Raw genomic sequence first — 23474 nt, 5'->3', positions numbered from 1 at the left:
TTAGAGAAACAGAGAAACATACTTTAGTCAATTAGCATAGTATTGAACAACTACACTCATAGGATATAGCTCTCTTAGAAAGTGTGTGGAATATTCCTCATTAATTATGAGCAATTCTAAAGATTGAGAAGTAATAAAAACAGGTACATTTAAGTACCTGTGTCTTTAATTTTTCTTAAATTACTGTAGACTTATCAAAACCCACGTTATTTCTTCTGCCTATAATTATTGTTTCTTTTCCCTTTGGAATTCCTCATTACTAAATTCTCCCATTAAATGTAAGCTTTCTCTGCATCAAAAGACCGTATTTTTTTCATCTTTGCCCATAAATAGCACTTATTTTATTGATAAAGTTTATACCCTAGTTTGGCTAATTAAAAATAGAATTTTTGTGTCATTTTATTGTCTTGTTTTACTTATAATAAAAAATTGAGTTATGAAAAAGCCTATTGAAAAATTTTCTTGGTTAATATTTAGCACTTGAGCGTTTACCATGGACCAGTTACTATTCTGATCACTTTATTTGTGTTATCTGACTGAGCCAGTCAGGCGCCCCTTCACTTGTGTTATCTCATTTGATTTTCACAACAACCTTATAGAGTAAATACTGTTATTAGTCTCATTCCACAGATGAGAAAACAGACAAAAGCAAGCGTTGCACATTTAATAAAATAGTAGAAACAAGATTCTACTCAACTTAGTCTGACTTCTGAGTTTATAACTGGTAGCTGTTGCTATAATGTTTCGTAGCTATTGCTATATTGTTTCAAAACAAAACAATATGTTATACTTGGCTCTTTACAAATATGTCCAACAAAATAGACATAATTTCACATGTAATATCCAGTAAATTGAAAGGAGTTTATCATAAATATTTGAGTAATTTTTTATCATCACTTTCTATAGCAACTTTTAATTCTTTCCTTATTATGAATGTTAAGTATTACCTCTTGTGAAGGAGTTATGTTCAACTTCAAATACTTCTGCTTACATGTCCTTCATTTTATTAACATGCTGTCTTATTTAATGGGTTCTTCCGAGTAACACTACACCATATATAAGAGTAAATATGATTGTAATCATAATAGGAAATCTCACGCTTCTTGTTTAGTTTCTGTGTGCCTTTTCTATAAGCTGGTTTGTTTTTAATTATTTTTTTTTTTACTAAAGTGTAGCACAAATGCATGCAAATATATAAATCTAATTGTATATTTCATTGACTTTTCACAAAGTTAATACCCATTTAACCACCATGCTGGTGAAGACATAGAACATTTACCAGAAATATGACATTGCCCCTTCCCACTAACCTTCTCACCTCCCTGGACAACCACTATCCTGACTTCTAACATTGTTTGTTCATTTGAACTGTTTTTGAATTGTATCTAAATGTATTCAAGGCATCAATTTTCTTCTGTGTCTAGCTTCTTTCACTCATGTTTGTAAGATTTCATCCATATTGTAAGTAACATGTTTATTTCCATTGCTGTATAGTATACCATTATGTGACTCTCCTGCAATTTATTCCACTTTTGGACATTTGGACGGTTTGTATTTGGGGGATATTTGCAAATACTCAAATACTCATCACTCCACAGTATATGAGATTTCCTGATTTCCTGATTTCCTGTTACTACACATCCTTACCACATCCTTACCTTAGTGATATCTCCATGGTGTTTTATTTTGCATTTTCTGCATGGTAAATAATATTGACTACTTTTTTATGTTTATTGGCCGTTTGTATATGACCTTGTGAAGGATGCCTGTTCCAGTTGATCTCCAGCCTGCTTTTCATTTGATTTCTCTTTTTCTTGATGATTTGTAGGAGTCATTTATATACTCTGGATGAAGCCTTTTTATGGTAAATTATTTTTTCCTTTAACATTTTACATAGGTGGAATGAATGGCTAAATTACGATATATACATTCCTGATCTTCCTCGTGCTGCTCGACTTTGCCTTTCCATTTGTTCTGTTAAAGGCCGAAAGGGTGCTAAAGAGGTAAAGTATTTCAGAAAGAATAATTATATTTACTTCTAAAAGCTCCTAATTGGGGCGCCTGGATGGCGCAGTCGGTTAAGCGTCCGACTTCAGCCAGGTCACGATCTCGCGGTCCGTGAGTTCGAGCCCCGCGTCAGGCTCTGGGCTGATGGCTCGGAGCCTGGAGCCTGTTTCCGATTCTGTGTCTCCCTCTCTCTCTGCCCCTCCCCCGTTCATGCTCTGTCTCTCTCTGTCCCAAAAATAAATAAAAAACGTTGAAAAAAAAAAAATTTAAAAGCTCCTAATTATAACTGCTGATTTGAATTTTTATCAAGAAATGGATTTTTTCGTCATTTAAAAATTGATCAAATATTTTAAAATTTTTAATAAATGAATGTGTCTAAGAGTAAGTACCTTTGGAGAGCTTCCCGAATTTATTTATGATGAGTATTTCCTGAGTTCACACTGATAGAATTTTTTAAACATGCAAAGTGACTGCACACAAATACCTGTTAAATGACAACATGTTAATGTCTTCCTGGCTTGCTTTGGTTCATGTTACTTACTCATAAGTAAGGAAAAATACGTGTAATTTCAAATGGGGAAACAGAGAGTGCTTATACTTTCAAAAAAATTAATATGGCTTATTATAGATATCATTGTAATGATTAGTTATTGAATTCTTCCTGGGAAAGAAAAGTGTTTTGAAATGCATTTTATAATTTAATCCACAGAGTAGTGAATACTTTTCTCTGTGTTTTTTAAGGAACACTGTCCATTGGCCTGGGGAAATATAAACTTGTTTGATTACACAGATACTCTAGTATCTGGAAAAATGGCTTTGAATCTTTGGCCAGTACCTCATGGATTAGAAGATTTGCTGAACCCTATTGGTGTTACTGGGTCAAATCCAAATAAAGTAAGCTTTTTATTATCATAAGTTAGAATTTTTCTTTCATTACAGTCAAGCATAATATATATAACTTTTATTCCATCTCTTAGGAAACCCCATGCTTAGAGTTGGAGTTTGACTGGTTCAGCAGTGTGGTAAAGTTCCCAGATATGTCAGTGATTGAAGAGCATGCCAACTGGTCTGTGTCTCGAGAAGCAGGATTTAGTTATTCCCATGCAGGACTGGTAAGGCAAATCACTGAGTTTTCTTAGCTCCTATGGGCTCTCAGACAGTATTGCGATATAATCCCATTCTCCATATGCTAATTCTTTTACTGCAGCTCTTCCTCTTCTTAGTTTATTGAGCCCTCCTGCTTTCACTTAATAAGTATTTATTGAATGTAAACTATATGTTTATATTTATTGTATGAAAGGTACTGAGTAATAAAGTTGTGACCTAAAGAGACCTCCATTGTGTATGCAGTCTAATGGTAAAAATAGACATCAGAGTGGTAAAATCAGAAATAAAAGATTATAAATCATGGTTAAGTGCTATGAAGGAAAAGTCAATAGTGTGCCAAGAATGACTACAGAGGGTGGGGGGGAAAAGCTAATATATATTGGATTCAAGAAAGAACTTATTTCTCTGAGATAGTAACTTTGAAGTTGAAACAAAAGTATGAGTATGTTGTTAGTTGAGCTTGGAAGCAGAGGAAATAACTTTACCACATACTCCAGATTGCCTAGAGAGATTACATATAAAATGGAGTTTAAATATGGATCAAGTTGTCTCATCTTGGCCATTACTTTGGAACCACCATATACCTACCACTATGTGGTATACTATACCACTAACTCTACTATATCTCAAGGGCAAAGGTGTCAGTGCTGGGAGAAAAGGTTATTTTTGCTCTTTGTTGTCTCTTTCCCTAGTTCCAGATTTATCACTTTTTCTTTGGCCTGGTTTTACATTAAGATAGACCAATCAATGAATATGGGGTCAAGAGGTCCTGAAATATGCCTACCTGAATAACGGCAATACCCAGGGCCAGCTAGAATCCTGCACTGAGGAACTTTATTAGTTTACAGCTATGTTCTCAGTAAGGAGTTTACAAATCCCTTTTGTAAACTGATTAATAATAATCATAACTGGGGTGCCTGGGTGGCTCAGTCGGTTAAGCATCTGACTTCAGCTTAGGTCATGATCTCACAGTTCGTGGGTTCAAGCCCCGCATCAGGCTCTGTGCTGACAGCTCGGAACCTGGCCTGCTTTGGATTCTGTGTCCCCTTCTCTCTCTGCCCCTCGCTCACTCGCTCTCTGTCTCTCTCATAAATAAGTAAACATTAAAAAAAGAATCATAATCATAACCTTGCTGCCTGTATACTTTCAGACACATATAGCAGGTGTTTTGGTAAGTACAAATTAATTTAAAATCATCACTGAATTCTATCAGATACTAAAAGTACAATTAACTTTCTTCACATTAAAAAGGAATTAATTTTCTTGGGGCACTTGGGTGGCTCAATCCATTAAGTGTCTAGCTCTTGATTTCAGCTCAGGTCATGAGCTCACAGTTAGTGGGATTGAGCCCTGTGTCAGGCTTCATGGTGAGAGTGCAGATCCTGCTTGGGATTCTCTCTTTTCCCTGTCTCTCTGCCCCTCCCCTGCTTGTGCTGTCTCTCTCAGAATACATAAACTGTTTTTTAGAAAAGGAATTCTTTTTCTTGAAAAATGTAGCTACTATTTTGTCAGTTTAATTTCTTGTTGATAATTGCTGACATTTGTCAAGTGTTTACTGTGTACCAAAAGTCATACCAATCACTTTTTCACATTTTATCTCATTTAACCTCAAAAGCAGTCTCTATGAGGGTAGGTACTATTATAATCCCTGTTTTACCAGTAAGGAAACAGGCTTAAGTTTAACTTCTCCAATGTCACTGTTTAATAAGTATTGAGCCTCTCACTCTTAACTCTTCTGCTATAACTGAACAGGAACTCCTTAATTTTGAAATTGGGATTGAAATATTGATGAGCATTCATTCCCATAAAATGTCCATAGTCCTGTCCGATTAGGTATACCTATAAACCATTTGAATTATCAGAGTCAAGTTCACTTTAAAACTCATTGATTTCCTATTTTATTCATACATTCATCACTGAATTCAGTTTACCATCAGAGTCTGTTGTGCCAATTAGCTTTTGACATTTTGTTTTGTTTTTTTTTTTTGAGCAGTTCTAACTCTTTGTAAGGATTAATATTTTATTACTCTTTTCTTTCTGGGAAGAATTTTTTCTTTAAAGGAAAAAGAAAAATTTTTTGTTTTTATTATAGAATAAAACTGGGTCAGTTTTTCAGTTACCATTGGGTCTGTTGAAAACTTTTATAAATCTAGGATACAAATGATACCCCAAAGGTCCTGGGAGGTAGAGGGGACAAATTCACCCCAGTTGAGAACCACTACTCCAGTCTCTAATGATGACAGTAAATTGATCATATAGGTTAAACATCAGGTAACAATATCTTAGATGAATTTTCTCAAACTCAAGAAATGGTGAGTGAACAACATATTTCCAAGAACAAAAAGGAAATGTGATATTCACACTCAGGCATTCAACAGGAATAACCTCATCACACAATATTTTTTTTACAAGAACCTGGACCATGCCTTATCCTTCTTCCAGTTTTAATGATGCTGTACACTAAAATTTACCTGATACACTTTTTAAGTGAAGAAACATCACAGACAAGTGTGTATACAAAGATGATTAAAGGAAAAAGGTGACGTAGAAATTTTTTAATTTCTTGGATTACTGTCCGAGTTTTCAAAAGTAATACATTTTGACAATTCAAGTACAAGAAGAAAAACCAGAAGTAATGATAAGCTAGAACTTATTGCTATCTATTTGAAATTAGGAATCAGTATATACTGATAAATTATGTATGTTCCAGGCTTTTGCATGACCGTTGATGAGCAAGGAGTTAGTGGCTTTCAAAATATGTTGCCCATTTTGGATTATGAATTTAGTTTTACTGTGTTTAAATTCTTTTTTTTTAATGTTTTATTTTTGTTTATTAATGGTTTTTAATGTTTTATTTTTGAGTGAGAGAGACAGTGAGAGAGACAGTGTGAGTGCAGGAAGGGCAGAGAGAGAGAGACATAGAATCCGAAGCAGGCTTCAGGCTCTGAGCTGTCAACATAGGTAGAGCCCGTTGCATGGCTTAAGCCCATGAGTCCACTTGTGAGATCATGACCAGAGCCGTAGTCGGACGCTCAACCAACTGAGCCACCCAGGCTCCCCTACTGTGTTTAAATTCTTAATAAGATGTCTAATAAAATTGTTTTCACAATTGTTTTTCACAAAGCTTTTTCACAAAGCTTTTTCACAGTTGTTTATTCTGTAAGTTATTTTGAATTAAAAGTAAAAGCAGATAAAAATAAGCAAATAATATTGAGTCCATTGGACCAAGATGATAAATGATAATGACAAATGACAATGACAACTTTTCCTGGTGAATTGAGGGTTAAGTATTTATTATCTCTTACCTGGAGTATTATAATAGCCTAAATGGTCTTACTCAGTCCACAGAGCAGCCAGAATAACCTTTATGAAACAAATCAAATCATGAGATTCATCCTTTAAATAGCTTTCACTAAAAAAAAAAAAAAAAAATCCAGACATTTCATCCTGATTTGCAAGTTTTACATGCTCTGAACAGACCTCCTGTCTCTCCTCCCCCTCATCTACTAGGCTTCAGGCTTACAGATCTTCCTGCCAAACTCCTCTCCTTGGGTCACTTTCACTGTTTCCTCCATCTGCAGTTGTCTTTTCCTTCATCTAAGTGTGGATGGTTCTTTCTTGTCATTTGGATCACAAACTAAATATTCCCTTCTCAGAGGCCATTTCTAAACACCCAGTGTGACATGCCCACTCAGTCATTCTCCGTTACATCACCCAGAGTATATCAACTCTTGAAGATTTTTCTTATTTGTTCATTGAATTTTTTCACTATAATGGACGCCCTGTTAGTGCAGGTTCTTTTATTATTTAAGACCCCAGCAGGAAGAACAAAACAAGGCGCAGAGTAGATGTTTTAATATTTGTTGATGGACATGTGCCAATGATATTTCTGTGAACTATTATATAAAAACAATATTTAAATGTTAGTATAATGTTAACAAATGTTAATAAAAACCAAGTAGCATGGATGCCTGCTTTCATTTTTAGCCATTGGGCATATGTGTAACCCATTCGAAGGAATGTATATATGTTTTCATAATAAATTAATATAAATTCAGAATTATTCATTATGCAGTTAATATATCTGTATTTAAAGGAAATAAACACATTACTTGGAATCTTGGAATTATACTAAAAGTTATAGTGTTTTCATTTTAGTTTCTGAACATTTAACGTTCAGTGTTTTAATAGGGGTTTTTCTTTTCCTTTTTCTCTTATTTTTACCTTTTAAATTTGAAAGCCTTGCAGTGATTATAAGGATATACTCAAGCAAAGATTAGGAATAAAATAAATTCTTAGGAAAGAATTTACATTTTTATTTTATTATTTTACTATTGTTTATTTCCATTCCAGAAACATGAGCAGATTAGTTAATAGAATACTAGGAAGGGGCCTCACCAGTAAGACAAATTATTTACTGCTACCCCCTAGTATCCCAGTCTGGGCTTATCCTTGACTAATTTAGCAGTTACTGTTCTGTGGTTGGTGGTAATGTTAACTTAGTAAGATACTGGATTTGTTCCACAAATACTGCCTTAAGTTGATTCTTTCCTGTCCCTGAAAATAAAGTCTTGTGATGAGAATAAACTGTTTCACAACAGTTAATAAGCAATGTAAAGTTATTGGCACTTTTCTTTTTTTGTAGATAACTCATGAATCCAGGGGAAAATATGGCAAAGAAAATCATATAAGATATTACTTTATTTTACAGAGTAACAGACTAGCTAGAGACAACGAATTAAGAGAAAATGATAAAGAACAGCTCCGAGCAATTTGTACCCGAGATCCTCTATCTGAAATCACTGAGCAAGAGAAAGATTTTCTGTGGAGCCACAGGTAAATGTTAAAATGGAGATTCCCTGTTTCTTCTATTAAGGAGAAAGAACTGATTTTGGCTTATCTTACAGATTCTGTCATACCTGTTAAAGTACATAAAGCATAATTTACATAACTTTTTTATTATAAACATTATTCTTTTTAAAGCTGTGGATGAGGGTCAGTATTTCTAGCAAACCACGCTCCTTTGGTACTGACCTTGAATCTTAAACCCTTGAAGCCTTTTTTAAAATTCTAAATCCCTAATAGCACTTTTTTAGGATTTGGTTTTTGGAGCTTTTTTAATGAAATTCAAGATCCAAAAAAAAAACTAGTAGTTTTAGATCAATTTAGTTGTGATTTAGCTGGTCTAGATATTTCCATTTTAAGGCGTTCCTTCTATTTTTTTTTCTTATACCTCCTCAAAGTAATAGTGCAGTGCTTTATTTTCACTTATGAAGAAATTATCCCACTACTTGGAAAGTATACAGTGATTTATTTAAATAAAGCAGTTGCAGTGCATTTCTGCAGAAATTTTGTCCAGCAACTTAACAGTAGAACTGGTGACTCTTTGCATGGTTTCTGTTGCATAAGTAGGTAAATTAAAAGAGCTATATAAAGAGTGTTATGAGGGGCGCCTGGGTGGCTCAGTCGGTTGAGCGTCCGACTTCAGCTCAGGTCACAATCTCGCAGTCCGTGAGTTCGAGCCCCGCGTCAGGCTCTGGGCTGATGGCTCAGAGCCTGGAGCCTGCTTCCGATTCTGTGTCTCCCTCTCTCTCTGCCCCTCCCCCGTTCATGCTCTGTCTCTCTCTGTCTCAAAAATAAATAAATGTTAAAAAAAAAAAGTGTTATGAAATAAAATCATAATTTTTTCTAAGTATTTGTCTGCCATTTGGATTTTTTTTTTTGTCTTCCTTGCCATTATAACTATGTCTAAGGATACATGTACATATATATGCAACTATAGTGTTAAACACTGATTTCTTTTGATTTTAAGGAAGGCTAGTAATGGTGAGTTTTAAAAGTGTTTGGAACTTCTTAAAGATTACATAGTTGAAGATTTAGATATGTAGGCCTTTTGAATAACATGCAGAAATGTTTTTTGTTTTGTTTTGTCTTTTCCACACAGACACTATTGTGTAACTATCCCTGAAATTCTACCCAAACTGCTTCTGTCTGTTAAATGGAATTCTAGAGATGAAGTAGCTCAGGTAAATGCATGTTGGAGATTACGGAATAACTGTTGTATAAAATTGGTATGTTGTTCAAATCGTTTTCTCTCAGAAAGTCTGCATAAATGTAAGAGGTGAAATAGACTATGTTTTATATTAATGGTAATATGGTGGAGAAAAATACCATTCAAACTGCGTCTACTGATAAAATTAATTAGAATTGAACATTTTAAGCACTGAATTCATGAGAAGAGCTCTTATCTAAACCAATTTTAAAATAAGAAATTAAGACCGTGTCTTAACAGCATTCACTCACAACTATCCTATGCTTTTTAAATACGATTTATTGTCTTTCTTATAACAGATGTACTGCTTAGTAAAAGATTGGCCTCCAATCAAACCTGAACAGGCAATGGAGCTTCTGGATTGTAATTACCCAGATCCTATGGTTCGAGGTTTTGCTGTTCGATGCTTGGAAAAATACTTAACAGATGACAAGCTTTCTCAGTACTTAATTCAGCTAGTACAGGTAAAATAATGTAAAATAGAAAAATAGTGTTTTATTCTAAATCTGTGCAACTTTACCCAAACCGTGGATCTTTATCTACCCTGGTTTTATGCTTTTTTAAAAATCAGTTTTATTATCATTAGTGACTACTTGCTTTCTAAAAAATTCTCTGTAAATCTAACCATGCAGAAACTGACCCTGATTAACGCAAAGTTGTTTTTATGTTTGTGTTTAATCACATAGGTCCTAAAATATGAACAGTATTTGGATAACCTGCTTGTGAGATTTTTACTCAAGAAAGCATTGACTAATCAAAGGATTGGGCACTTTTTCTTTTGGCATTTAAAGTAAGTCACGCTATTTTCCCATTAAATTCTTAGGTATATATTACTTGCTTTCTTAATAGATCTATAAATATTCGTTACTTATATACTGTTGTTTTGTTTGTCTGGAAGACTATTCCATAATGAAAGTATATTTGTAAGCTTCCCCTCAGATTTTTTTCATTTAAAAAAAAATTTTTTTTTAATGTTTATTTATTTTTGAGACAGAGAGAGACAGAGCATGAACGGGAGGGGCAGAGAGAGAGGAAGGCACAGAATCCGAAGCAGGCTCCAGGCTCTGAGCTGTCAGCACAGAGCCCGACGCAGGGCTCGAATTCACGAACCGTGAGATCACGACCTGAGCTGAAGTCAGACATTCAACCAACTGAGCCACCCAGGCGCCCCTCCCCTCAAATTTTTAAATAAGCAATAAAATTCAAACTGAATTTTATACAGAAATTAGAGCTGAAATATTTTTAAAGACTTATATTTTTCTTTGAGCAAAACAAAATTTGCTAGATTAATATTGTTTAATATTGCAGTTGGTTTCATTGTATGTGTGGATTAAAATACCCAAAATTAAACAAAAGCTCCTACCTCAGAATTCAGAATAATAATATAAAAATCCCAAGTTTCTTACTAGAAAACAAGCAAACAAGCTAATTAAGAGTAAAAAGTATTTTGTAGAATATGATCTAATACTCAGTGTCATCACAAGTCATACACTGTTTTCTAAATTTAGAAAGATTTAAAATTAACTTGATATCTTTATAATTAACTTGATTTTTTTAATGTTAAAATGAATCAAAGGTGGAATCTTGAAGCTAGGTCTAAAATAACTTAAATTCAAAGACAGTATAGAAAAGGTGCATGTATGCCAGAAGAGTTAAATAGTACTCACTGAGCTCTTCACTCCCTCCCTATTCGTTTTATTACTTTTGTGCCTAATTTCCTTTTTTTCATGTTTATATTTTTTTTAAGTTTTTATTTAAATTCCAGTTAACATTCAGTGTGTATTAGTTTCAGGTATACAATCTGTACAATGTGGTGATTAAGCACTTCCGTACAATACCCAGTGCTCATCACAGCCAGTGCTCTCCTTAATCCCCATGCATCTAACCCATCCCCCCCCACCCCCACTCACCTCCTCTCTGGTAGCCATCAGTGCTATATAGTTAATAGATTTTTGTGCTGACATTAGTAAATGAAAAGTAGTTGAAATAGGCCTAAAATCTAGTTTATTAAATTTACAATTCCAGGAATGATCTTAAACTCTTGATTATTTTTGCTTACAAGTGATAGGTTTTGAATCACTTTATTGTTAGTATGATTATAACATTTATTGGATTTCAGAAATGGGTTTTCTTATTTTCTTAAAAGTGATTATATACGTATACTCATTTAAGACCACATAGGGGCACCTGGGTGGCTCAGTCGGTTAAGCATCTGATTTTGGCTCAGGCCATGATCTTGCAGTTTGTGGGTTTGAGCCCCACATCGGGCTCTGTGCTGACAGCTCAGAGCCTAGAGCCTGCTTCAGGTTCTGTGTCTCCCTCTGTCTCTGCCCCTCCCCCACTTGCGCATGCATGTGTGTGCGTGTGTGTGCGCGCGTGCACTCTCTCTCAAAAATATTAATTTTTTTAACAGTAAACATTAAAAAATTTTTAAAGGACCATGTATATATATAATGTGTGTGCACATCTGTGTACGTGCGTGTGTGTGTGTGTGTTTTGGGTTTTTTTTTTTTTTTTTTTTTTTTTTTAATCTTACACTGTTCTTTTAGATCTGAGATGCACAATAAAACAGTTAGTCAGAGGTTTGGCCTGCTTTTGGAGTCGTATTGTCGTGCATGTGGGATGTATTTGAAGCACCTAAATAGGCAAGTTGAAGCTATGGAAAAGCTCATTAACTTAACTGACATTCTCAAACAAGAAAAGAAGGATGAAACACAAAAGGTATGTGACTCTTTAGATTGTTTTTGAGACCCTTCATTGCAGTGGGGCAAGGTAATTTGAGAGTCCGATGTAGATGCAGATTGTGAACATTAGAATCAAGCATATCAGGATTTGGATCCATGTTCCACCGCCTCTCAGCTGTGTAATGTTAGACACGTTATTTAGTGTTTGAGATCCATTTTCCTCATTTATAAATCGTACTGATACTTTATTTGTAGTGTAGTTGTGAGCACTAAATTACATGACAAATGCTGAAGCACATATCACAGTCCCCAGAACACAAAAGGTACTCAATAAATGCACTCTGTTCTTTCCCTTCCTTCTCTTTTATATCACCGTAACTTGTAAAATGATTTTTTTCGTAATTTTCGTCATTTATTAGCTTTTAGTAATGACCTTGAAAATAAGTGTCAAGTGAAAATAATAGAAATTAATTTGTATGTTTCTAAGTTTAAAATGGACTCTTAGGTGGGGCACCTGGGTGGCTCAGTTGGTTGAGCATCCAGCTCCGGCTCAGGTCATGATCTCACAGTTTCTGGGTCAAGCCTGGCATCAGGCTCTGTGTTGACAGCTCAGAGCCTGGAGACTGCTTCAGATTCTGTTTCTCCCTCTCTGCCTTCCCCTCTTCTGCTTGCACTCTGTCTCTCTCTCTCTCTCTCAAAAAGTAATTTTTTTTAATGGACTCAGGGGCGCCTGGATGGCTCAGTCAGTTGAGCTTCCAACTCTTGATTTCAGCTCAGCTCATGATGTCACTGTTGTGATCACACATTGGGCTGTGCACTGAGTATGGAGCTTGCTTGGGATTCTCTCTCTCTCTCTCTCTCTCTCTCTCTCTCTCTCTCTGCCCCTCCCCTGTTCACATGCACTCTCTCTCTCTGTAAAATAGAAAATACAATAAATACAATAAAATGGACTCTTAGTCACCCAGTGAGCATTATCACACACTCGTCATTGGCAGTCTAGCTTAGTGTAACTGAGGAATATGAAATGTAAAGATTTCTCATGACCTTTCCTCCTCTCTATCCTTTATTCAATCTACCACATCCTATAGTAAAAGTGAGATCATTCCTCATCTCTAATGAAATGGAAAAAAAAAAAAAAATCCCCATATATTGATGAGTTCCCAAGCACAAGAATATAAATTAGCACTACTGAATGAATTTTTCCAATACCTTAATATTGCATGAAAAAAAATTAAAAGACAGTTACTGTATTAATCTAAATGTCATAGAGCCTGTGACTGAGTTGACTTTATTGAACTTGTGAAATGTAAGTTCAAATAAAGGTTATTAGAAAATAATTGTACTGTTTCTGATTCTGGGAATCATGAACAAGGGTAGACTAGTCTGCTTTGAAAGAATAAAACTTATTATATTTATATTGTAACTGATTGAAGAAAAAAGAAACTAGATATTACATTTATAAATATCAGGGTTTCTTTAAAGCTAGATTTTTCACAGCCTAATATCACAGATTGGCTCTGATACAGTGGATTAATTAGGAACGTGAAAGTCATTACATTAGTATTGGCTTAAATGGGATTGTGACAGGAAACTAAGAATGCTGTAGGTACAAAAGTGTTTCTTTGGTGTCATGTTTTAGCATAACCATGGTAAAGCATAGGAAGCAGTGTGCTAACATTACGGTTGATAATGGTAGAAAAAGAAATGCCTTTACATGAGCAAGAGTTGCCCTCGTCAGTGATAACTACATTTTCTAGCTACTCACTGATCCATAGTGAGAAAGAAAAAGAAAAAAAAAAAAAAAAAAGCTTTGTTACTAAAATTACAGCACGAAAATTATTTATTGTTAATTCCTTAGCTTCTAACCTCTTTCGTCCCTCACTTACCTTTTATATTTTTGACAGATGAAGATTTTCTAAAACAAAATGGCAGTTATTACATGCTATATAGTTCAGTAGTCTGGGCTCTGGTTTCACTTGATTAGCAAGAGTGGCACCTGGGTGGCTTAGTTGGTTAAGTGTCCCAATTCTTCATTTTGGCTCCCGTCAGGATCCCAGGGTCATGGGATTGAGCTTCATGCCAGGCTCCCGTGCTGAGTGTAGAGCCTGCTTGAGATTCTCTTTCTCTCTCCCTTAGTCCCTCTCCCCCTACTCACACTCTCTCTCAAAATAAAATAAATCTTTTTTAAAAATTGAGTAAAAAGAGATGTTTCTGCATACGTACTGAACCTGAGTATAGCGTGAGACTCAGTGTAACATGTTTTTATAAATACTTTTCGAACAGTTTCTTTTAGCTTCACTAGATGTTTTTTAACACTCAACAGAGAAATGAATATGGTGTTTTCTGCAAAGCTTAAAAGTAAAGTTACTAAGCTGACGTGATGTCTCCATAGTTTTTCCTCTGGAACAAAGATCAGCAAACTCTTTCTTGAAAGGCCAGATAGTAAATATTTTAGACTTTGTAGGCCATGCAGTCTCTGTTATAACTACTCAACTCTGCTATTCTAGTGTGAAAACAGCCAGTATCTAAATAAATTGGCATGGCTACATCCAATGCAGTTTGATTTACAAAAACCTCCATAGTTGACCAAGCCCTGCTATAGAGGCAAAACATGTCTGTGTCAGTGTGCAGAATTGTCACAGGGGAGTACATGGTGCTGCCCCTCCTGCCTCTGCCTGAGTTGTGTTGCTCTGTTCAATAGAAATCCTTCTGATTGAAATATAGGATATGGATTCACAGACTATACAGTACTGAGGTTCCAGCATATAAAAGCGATTAGCAGTTAGTGTTACCTTTTATGAAGTCTAACCATGATTGTGCTTATGTATTAGGTACAGATGAAGTTTTTAGTTGAGCAAATGCGGAGACCAGATTTCATGGATGCTCTACAGGGTTTTCTGTCTCCTCTAAATCCTGCTCATCAACTAGGAAATCTCAGGTAACGTACCTTATTGGAAGTTTTATTGATGTTTAAACAAGTACCCTGTCTGGAGAAAATGTAGAGAAAAGTTAAAGTGTCCATTATAATTAGAATGTTCAATTATATATGCTTCTCTCTCCTGTTATCCTACCCTGCAAAATAAGAGTTGTTCAATTTCCTTAAGTTCAGAACTGCATTTAGTCAGAATGAGTTTTTATTACTTTAATAATACAGTTTAAAACTTTCTCTGGCCAGAATTTCTGGTTTCATACAATACAAAAATGAAATGTAGTATCTGGGAGCACCTGGGTGGCTCAGTCAGTTAAGCGTCCAACTTCAGCTAATGAGCTCACGGCTTGTGAGTTCCAGCCCTGTATCAGGCTCTGTGCTGACAGCTCAGAGCCTGGAGCCTGCTTTGGATTCTGTGCCTCCCTCTCTCTCTGCCCCTCCCCCCCCCCCGAAATAAACATTAAAAAATAATAATAAAAAAAAGAAATGTAATATCTGTAAAACTAGTGGTATGTCCCTATATTTGTTGAAAATTTCTGTTATCATATAAGAAATTTTTAACCTTAATGTTTATTTTTTCTTTATACTCCCCTTAGAAATGAATTCATAAATGGAAGTGAGAAGGTTTTAAGTTTTTATAACACTTCAAAAACTATACTGTGTATTTTAAAATAAATTTGAGGGTGAAAGAATAAAAAATGTAAGGTACCTGGTAAAGTTTTTAACTATTTTAAAGGCTTGAAGAGTGTCGAATTATGTCCTCTGCAAAAAGGCCACTGTGGTTGAATTGGGAGAACCCAGACATCATGTCAGAGTTACTCTTTCAGAACAATGAGATCATCTTTAAAAATGGGGATGGTAAGGAAGAGTATTAATGAACTTATGATGCATGAATTTAGCTATCTTTTTATACACAGGATATTCATGAACTATGAAGACTATTGAAAGCCATTTAAGGAATATGCATGTGGTTAAAATACATAATATTAAACAGATGTCTTAACCTTTAGAACATGTATGTATGATTATTAAAAAGAAAAGAAGTACTAAATTGAGAACCAAATGGCCTGAAATAACTAACTATTTGCTTAGCTGTGTGAGTATCCATTCATTCCATAAATATTTGATGTGCTAAGCCATCAAATTGTAAAAATAAAACAGAATCCCTGCCCTCTTAAAGTTTACAGTCTAGCAGGGAGAAGAGAGATACTAAACAAATAATTACAAAAATAGAATTACACATGCTACAAAAGAAAAGTGTAGTCTACTAAGAAATATTAAAGAAGGTTCTAATGTACTTGGAAAACAGGTTGCTGGGGGAGCAATGGAAGGATTTTTGATGGGTTGCCTTTGGGGAATGACATTTCAGCACTGAATTCTATTAGTCCCAATATGTTAATATAAACAAGTTCAAATCTAAGGATTCAGAAAAATAAGTACTTTAAATATTTTAGTCTAAAATTTTTCTGAAATACATAGTAGCTTATCCTACATTGTTATGCAGATGGATTTATGCAGATACTTTAGACTGGGTTAAAGAATCAAAATATTGCTTCCTTATAGATCAATTTGAAAAGTAAATATAGCTGTATTTATTTTCTGTTTGAAAGCAGTGTGATAACATGACACCCAAATTTGCATTTATGGCATTAAGTGGTGGTACATATCATTTGAATTGCAGATTTACGGCAAGATATGTTAACACTGCAGATCATTCGCATTATGGAAAATATCTGGCAAAATCAAGGCCTTGATCTTCGGTAGGTAACAAGTAAGGCAACATGTATGTTAAAAGTTATCCTGAGAAAATTAGTAAATATCAGTTATAAAGCATAACGGGGCATTTATCTATAAGGAAATGTATGGAGTAGAGTAATTAATACTAGTCGATTACACTACTTTCATTTGTCTTCCTCTTCTTTGCCTTAGAATGGCTAAGAGATTCAGGTAGGTAAGAAGAGGTATCTCTAATAAGCTGGTAAGGGCTCTACAACTGTGTCTGGAGTGTTACTGTTTGGGACATGACATAGAAGATGCAAAAGCCCCCTATTTTCATTCAGAAGTTAAGAGGTTTAGAGACAATTTCTTTCATAATATAAATTTTCTAATTTTAAAACTTTATAAAGCCTCTAATCTTGAATCAGTTTGATAGCAAAATTTATGAAAAGAACTAAAAGAACTCAAAGCTTTTGCCCTTCGGAGCACCCATGTGACACTGTCGGTTAAGCCTCCGACTCTTGGTTTTGACTCAGGTCATGATCTCACAATTTCATGAGTTCGAGCCCCGCGTCGGGCTCTGTGCTGACAGTGCGGATTCTGCTGGGGATTCTCCATCTCCCTCTCTCTCTGCCCTTCCCCAGCTCGCACTGTCTCTGTCTCTCTCGGGATAAATAAATAAGCTTTAAAAAAAAAAAAAAAAAAGAAAGGAAAAGAAAAAAGCTTTTGCCATTCTGTTGATTCTGCCCAACTTTCTACAATTATCAGTATTATCTCTTAAATTTTCTGTCATGCTTCATCTTGTCCTGGTTATTTCTTTTCTCGTAGTGTTTCCTTTTCTTTATTATCTCTTTGCAAATCTAGGGTCATTCCAGCAAAGGCCACTCTCTCCAAAAGAAAAATGTCTGTTTAAGTGAGCATAGGAGTCAACTCTAGCTGCAGCAGCAGAGTAGATTAGGGTCTGTTTGTATGCCTCTTAAAGATTGAGGGTAGCTGCTATATAAAGATGTATCAGCGACACATAGTAGAACTCTCTTATTGCAGAAGAAAAATGGACACATCAAGTAATTTGCTAAAGTACAAAATTGAGTCATCATCTTCAAATTTTTAATTCCTGACTTAATCCCTTCTGCTTTCCAAAAACAATTAATGTTATATTAATCAAGTTTCCTCTTTTGGTATAGTTTTCTATATCTGAGAGACACATGCCATTACTACCCTGTCCCCAGGGAAGTACAAAACAAAAGAGAGAATGCAGAACTAGACAGAGTAAAGAAGTTAACTGTAACTGTGGTAATTACAATATTTAATTGTGAATTAGAGACTATGCTAAAAAAGCACCTAAAGTTACGCTAGATCATTGGAAGGTAAGTTGGATCTTCAAAAAGTTTTTAAGTTTTAAAATGTTTTCTAAATTTCTTTAACTTAAGTAATTTAAGTAAACATTTTTTAAGTTTAATTATAAATAAAATATAAATTTAAGCAAAATCATAGCATTTTTATTCTTAAAAAAACTTGGATTCTCTGCTTTATTTTTTTTATAACAAGCCTTACAGGACTATATGACTCTTTAAACTATGAGCATGTTCAACAGTAATAAAATTAAAATGTAAAGAAAGAATGAGCAGGAGTACAACCTTAAGAAATCCCTGTATTTATCAGGGCAGGTAGAAGGAAAGCTTCCAGGAAAGAAATGGTCAAAGGGATAGGTCAACCAGAATTTGTAATTCGCAGAATCCAAAAGAGAGGAGAGAGTCACAAACAGTTTATAGTATCAGGTGCTTCAGGGGATGTAAGACCATAAGGACTATGAAAAAGCTCTTGGATTTGATGATTCATGGTTAACTGTAAGAAGAACTGAGTCAGTAGAGTAGTAGGTGTAGAAGTTACGCTACATGGAATTCAGAAAATGAAAATAAGTGTGGATTGTAATCTTTTAGGAACTTAAGTCGAAGAAAGATGGAAAGAATTGCCAGTAGCTTATGAGAACAACAGAGCAAGGAAAACCATACTTTTTAGTACTTATGTGCCAAATGGTATTTTTTTTCATTGTCTCTTTAATTCCTCCTCACATCTCCCTTGACTACATGTCCTTTTTAATACCATGTGATGAATGGGAGGAATCCATACAGCACTTCTGCTGTGTATCCAAGTATGATTTTATCAAGAAAAAGCATTTGTGGGTTATTAGAGTTGTAAGTTGAACTAGCTGCTTTTTTTTTTTTTCATGGAACACCACTTAAAGAATAACTAATAGATAAGTTTTGGTTATTGAGACATAGGTGTTTGGCAGACATTTTCTTTCAAATGAGTTGACATGAGCCTATCCCTTCAAGGTGAACAACTGACACTATTGTCAAAGATCAAATTTGAGCTCTGAAGCAAAAATCAGAATTTTGAAAAACTTGTATGTAAGCAGAACAGCTTCCTCCAAGGAAAGATTTTACTGAGGAGATCAGTGGTGTTATTAACAATTGTGATTTTTTTAGTTGGTATGAAACATATCAGCATTTGAAAGATCTTCATAACTCAGTGAACTGGTATCGTCCAAGTGACCAATGCAGCATGTGATAAAGTCACATGTGGGTAAAAGTTCGATTCAGAGGCAAGATAGACAAATGGATTTTAATGTAACAGAGTGTAAAGAGTTTAACATGGTTTCACATTCCAAACTGCAACTTGAGAAACTACTTCTTATCCAGTTTTAGAGTAGTACCAAAGAAAAATATCTACAGTTATCTGAAAAAGCTATTCGAATACTCCTCTTTTTTCTACCTACATAACAGTACAAGGCCAGATTTTCTTCATATGCTTCAATTAAAACATGGCATTAGATTGAGTACAGAAGGTGTACATGAGCATCCAACTCAGCACTGTGGAATAAGACATTAGATTTTTAAAATAGGGGATTGTGTCACTGTTCTTACTAAGAATTATTTAATATAAGGTTCTTCGTTTCATTAAAAAAATATTATTTATATTACTACAGAATAGTTTATTTTTAGATTAGTTAATACTTTAATTTGTTATTTTCTCTGTTTTAATTTCTATTATCAGTAGATATAACCCACATAAATAAAAGCTCTTTAGGATCTGGGTAATTTTTAAGAGTACAAAGGAGTCCTGAGACCAAATATCTGAGAACTGCTGCCTTAAAGTATTACTTAGATGTCAGTTAAACAAATTGAAATTCACCCATATTTTTAAAGTCATAAATGTTTACGCAATTTTAATTGCCACAATAATTTTCTTAATGTTTTTCTCTTACATAATTAAATGCTTTCTCATTTGAAGGTTATAACAAATGATGGCAGATAATTTTGAGGATTTTTCTAGGAATGTTTGTCATACTTCAATAAAAGAAAATTAAAATTAAAGGAGTGAAGATGATGCATGACAAATTTGCAAAAAGAATATTCCTGTAATTAGACTATTAAAATATTTGCTATTTTAAAATGCCATCATTTAATTGCAAATGTTTTTGATCCTTTTTCAGAATGTTACCTTATGGTTGTCTGTCAATCGGTGACTGTGTGGGACTTATTGAGGTGGTGAGAAATTCTCACACTATTATGCAGATTCAATGCAAAGGTGGCCTGAAAGGCGCACTGCAGTTCAACAGCCACACGCTGCACCAGTGGCTCAAAGACAAGAACAAAGGCGAAATGTGAGTTTATTATTCTTGTCTTCCTGTGTTCATCTAAGTTTTTGTTAGCTGAGGCTTTTAATGGTTGTGTACATTTCTCTGAGACCAGAGAAGACATTTGTACTTACTTGGGAAAAAACTATGCTCAGCATGTGAAATGTTTGAGATTTTGTGTTTGAATGATCAGAATTGAATTGCTTATAATTTTGGTGAAATCCTATATACCCAACTTTATACATCCAGTTTTAGGTATCTAAAATGTGTTTCTCTTATTGCTTATTCTTTAAAAAAAAAAAAAATGATCATTGAACGTTTCAAAATATACTTCAAGGTCACTGTTGAAATGATTAGAAAAAATGTTTTTTTCATGACATGTTCAGTATTTTTTCACTATAATAAAAATTCCACTTTAGTCAGAGGATATGTAGAAATGTACTTTCTGTCTCAAATCTTTGCACATAATTACTTCCTCTTCTTAATGTCAGTGATTGTTTTCCTTCTTCAGTAGAGACTTTGACCATCTTTTCCCAATTTGGACTGGCTTACTCTGTATTTCCACACTGCTGAAAAGGTGTTTATTTCTTCTTTGTAGATACGATGCAGCCATTGACCTGTTCACACGTTCATGTGCTGGATATTGTGTTGCTACCTTCATACTGGGAATCGGAGATCGTCACAATAGTAACATCATGGTTAAAGATGATGGACAAGTAATAGCTTTCTCTTTTTAAAATGTTTTGGCATTCTTAAATTTATTAATTCAGGATATTGTATTCTGCATTGGTCAAACTATAATATAATTATTTATTTTTGAAAGCTATTTCATATAGATTTTGGACACTTTTTGGATCATAAGAAGAAAAAATTTGGTTATAAACGGGAACGTGTGCCATTTGTTTTGACACAAGATTTCTTAATAGTGATTAGTAAAGGAGCCCAAGAATGCACAAAGACAAGAGAATTCGAAAGGTAAGTTCCAGAAATCAAAAATGCAAAGTACCAAATTCTTGCTGCTCTATCAAAAATAAGTGATATTTTTCAAGCAACTTAATGTTAACATTTTGGCATAACTGAATATTTTAATGTGTTTATTTATTTGTTGTGTAATGCTATGAAAACTGGAGGGAAAACAATTTATTAAGTTAATTAAGGCCTGAAATGATTTATTTAGTTAATTAAAGCCTAAGAAAGTGATTCTTAATCTTCTTAATATATTAAAAGTTTTTATTTACTGTTGTTTAAATGATTGGACTACACCTTCTCTATATTGACAAATAATGTGTAGTGCTTAAGACAACATTTTTTTAGCCCTACAATTTGAGGAAATCAGTCAACCGTAATTACCATGTGTATTCATAATTTTTCCTACCACCTTCTGGTATATCATCAGTCTATCTCAAACCTTAAAGTACTTTTAAATTCTAAAATCTCATTTTGTCTGTAACTCTATCCTGGCCGTAGCCCAAACCCTAAAGGCTTTAGTATGGACCAGTTCAAACATTTAATAAATCCTTGGTAAACTGCTAATGTGCCAGGCATCATTCTAGGTGCTGGTGATAAAGCAGTAAACAAAATCCTTATGGACTCACAGAGGTTACATTCTAGTGTGGGGTAAAGAGAGTAAAAAGTGTTGGTAAGGGGAGTGGGAAGAGAAATGCTATTTTTCATAGGTTTGCCCAAGAAGGCCTCTCTAATGACGTGACATTTGAGCAGAGACCTGAACATATTAACCCCATTTGTTCCATACTGATGAAACTGTTCTTATTACTTATAGGTTTCAGGAGATGTGTTACAAGGCTTATCTAGCTATTCGGCAGCATGCCAATCTCTTCATAAATCTCTTCTCAATGATGCTTGGCTCTGGAATGCCAGAACTGCAATCTTTTGATGATATTGCATACATTCGAAAGACCCTAGCTTTAGATAAAACTGAACAAGAGGCTTTGGAATATTTCATGAAACAAATGAATGATGCACATCATGGTGGCTGGACAACAAAAATGGATTGGATCTTCCACACAATTAAGCAGCATGCTTTGAACTGAAATGATAACTGAGAAACCAAAAGCTCATTATCTGGATTCTATACTGCACTGTTAATAACTGTCAACAGGCAAAGACTGATTGCATAGGAATTGCACAATCCATGAACAGCATTAGAATTTACACAAGATCAGAAATAAAATACTATATAATTTAAATAATGTAAACGCAAACAGGGTTTGAGAGCACTAAACTAGTTCATTTCAAAATTAAGCTTTAGAATAATGCGCAATTTCATGTTATGCCTTAAGTCCAAAAAGGTAAACTTTGAAGATTGTTTGTATCTTTTTTTAAAAAAGAAAACAAAACAAAAAAACCCCAAAATATATAGAAATGGTGGAGAAGGAAAAAGAATGATGTTCTTTTTTTGTCTTGCAAATGTTCTATGTTTTGAAATTGTGGACACAACAAAGTCTATTATTGCATTAGGTCCAAGGAAACTGAAGTTTGATGTTAAATTGCATTAAGATTAGAAAATAATGAAGATTTCTTATTTTTCCATTGCTGTTCAATTTATAGTTTGAAGTGGGTTTTTTTGACTCCTTGTTTAATGAAGAAAACTGCTTGGGGTGGAAGGGACTCTTGAGATTTCACCGGAGACTTTTCCTTTTTAATAAATCAAACCTTTTGACGATATGGGGTCTTATCTGCAAAGTTTTGGAAGCAGTCACAAATGAGACCTGTTATAAGGTGGTGTTTTTGATTTTGTTTTTTTTTTCTGGACAGTATTTACAAGAATCTGATTCTTATTTCCCAGGGAAATTCTGGGCTCCCACAGAGTACAATAATCATCATAGAGAAAGAATGAGCAGGAAAAGCTCTTGCTCCAGAATTGTACAGTATTCGCCTTAGGTTGATTTTTTTTTTCTCCTTTTGCAATTGAATTGAATACATTTTTCATGCATGTTTCCAGAAAATAGAAGTGAGTATTAATGTTATTAAAAAGATTATTTTTTTTATTAAAGGCTATTTATATTATAGAAACTATCATTAATATATATTCTTTATTTACATGATCTGTCCCATAGTCATGCATTGTTTTGCACCCCAAATTTTTTATTGTCCGTAGCAGCATGGTCAGCTTTTCTCTCGGTCCGTGGGTGAGGCTCAGGCACTATCCCATTTATACCAATGACTAGTGCATAACTACATAAGGAAAACAGATTACAGTTCATCATCTTTCCTTTTATTTCTGTTTTCATATGAATCCCCCATTTTCCACCTTCTTTTATTGTTGATAATGCCTCAATCATGAAACTAGTTACCAAAATTGACACAATATAGCATATC

General features: G+C 34.4%; 1 protein-coding gene across 2 annotated transcripts in view; it reads left to right on the top strand.

Moving 5' to 3' along the window:
- PIK3CA (phosphatidylinositol-4,5-bisphosphate 3-kinase catalytic subunit alpha) overlaps window positions 1–22379 on the top strand; it is a 78797-nt gene extending 56418 nt beyond the window's left edge. For both annotated transcript variants that reach the window (XM_049629549.1, XM_049629551.1), the window contains exons 7-21: window positions 1898–2003; window positions 2749–2901; window positions 2985–3119; window positions 7826–7950; window positions 9059–9140; window positions 9466–9630; window positions 9853–9956; window positions 11716–11887; window positions 14682–14788; window positions 15516–15637; window positions 16461–16539; window positions 19992–20162; window positions 20734–20851; window positions 20959–21110; window positions 21916–22379. In XM_049629549.1, the coding sequence (XP_049485506.1) occupies window positions 1898–2003; window positions 2749–2901; window positions 2985–3119; window positions 7826–7950; window positions 9059–9140; window positions 9466–9630; window positions 9853–9956; window positions 11716–11887; window positions 14682–14788; window positions 15516–15637; window positions 16461–16539; window positions 19992–20162; window positions 20734–20851; window positions 20959–21110; window positions 21916–22186 (2062 nt within the window). In that variant the 3' untranslated portion in view covers window positions 22187–22379. The remainder of the gene's footprint in view (window positions 1–1897; window positions 2004–2748; window positions 2902–2984; window positions 3120–7825; window positions 7951–9058; window positions 9141–9465; window positions 9631–9852; window positions 9957–11715; window positions 11888–14681; window positions 14789–15515; window positions 15638–16460; window positions 16540–19991; window positions 20163–20733; window positions 20852–20958; window positions 21111–21915) is intronic.
- The last annotated feature ends 1095 nt before the right edge of the window (window positions 22380–23474 follow it).

The sequence above is a fragment of the Panthera uncia genome, chromosome C2 (genome assembly GCF_023721935.1).
Source record: "Panthera uncia isolate 11264 chromosome C2, Puncia_PCG_1.0, whole genome shotgun sequence".
Taxonomy (NCBI): domain Eukaryota; kingdom Metazoa; phylum Chordata; class Mammalia; order Carnivora; family Felidae; genus Panthera; species Panthera uncia.
Note: the sequence above shows the minus strand (reverse complement) of the source record. Positions and strands in the feature narration are given on the sequence as shown.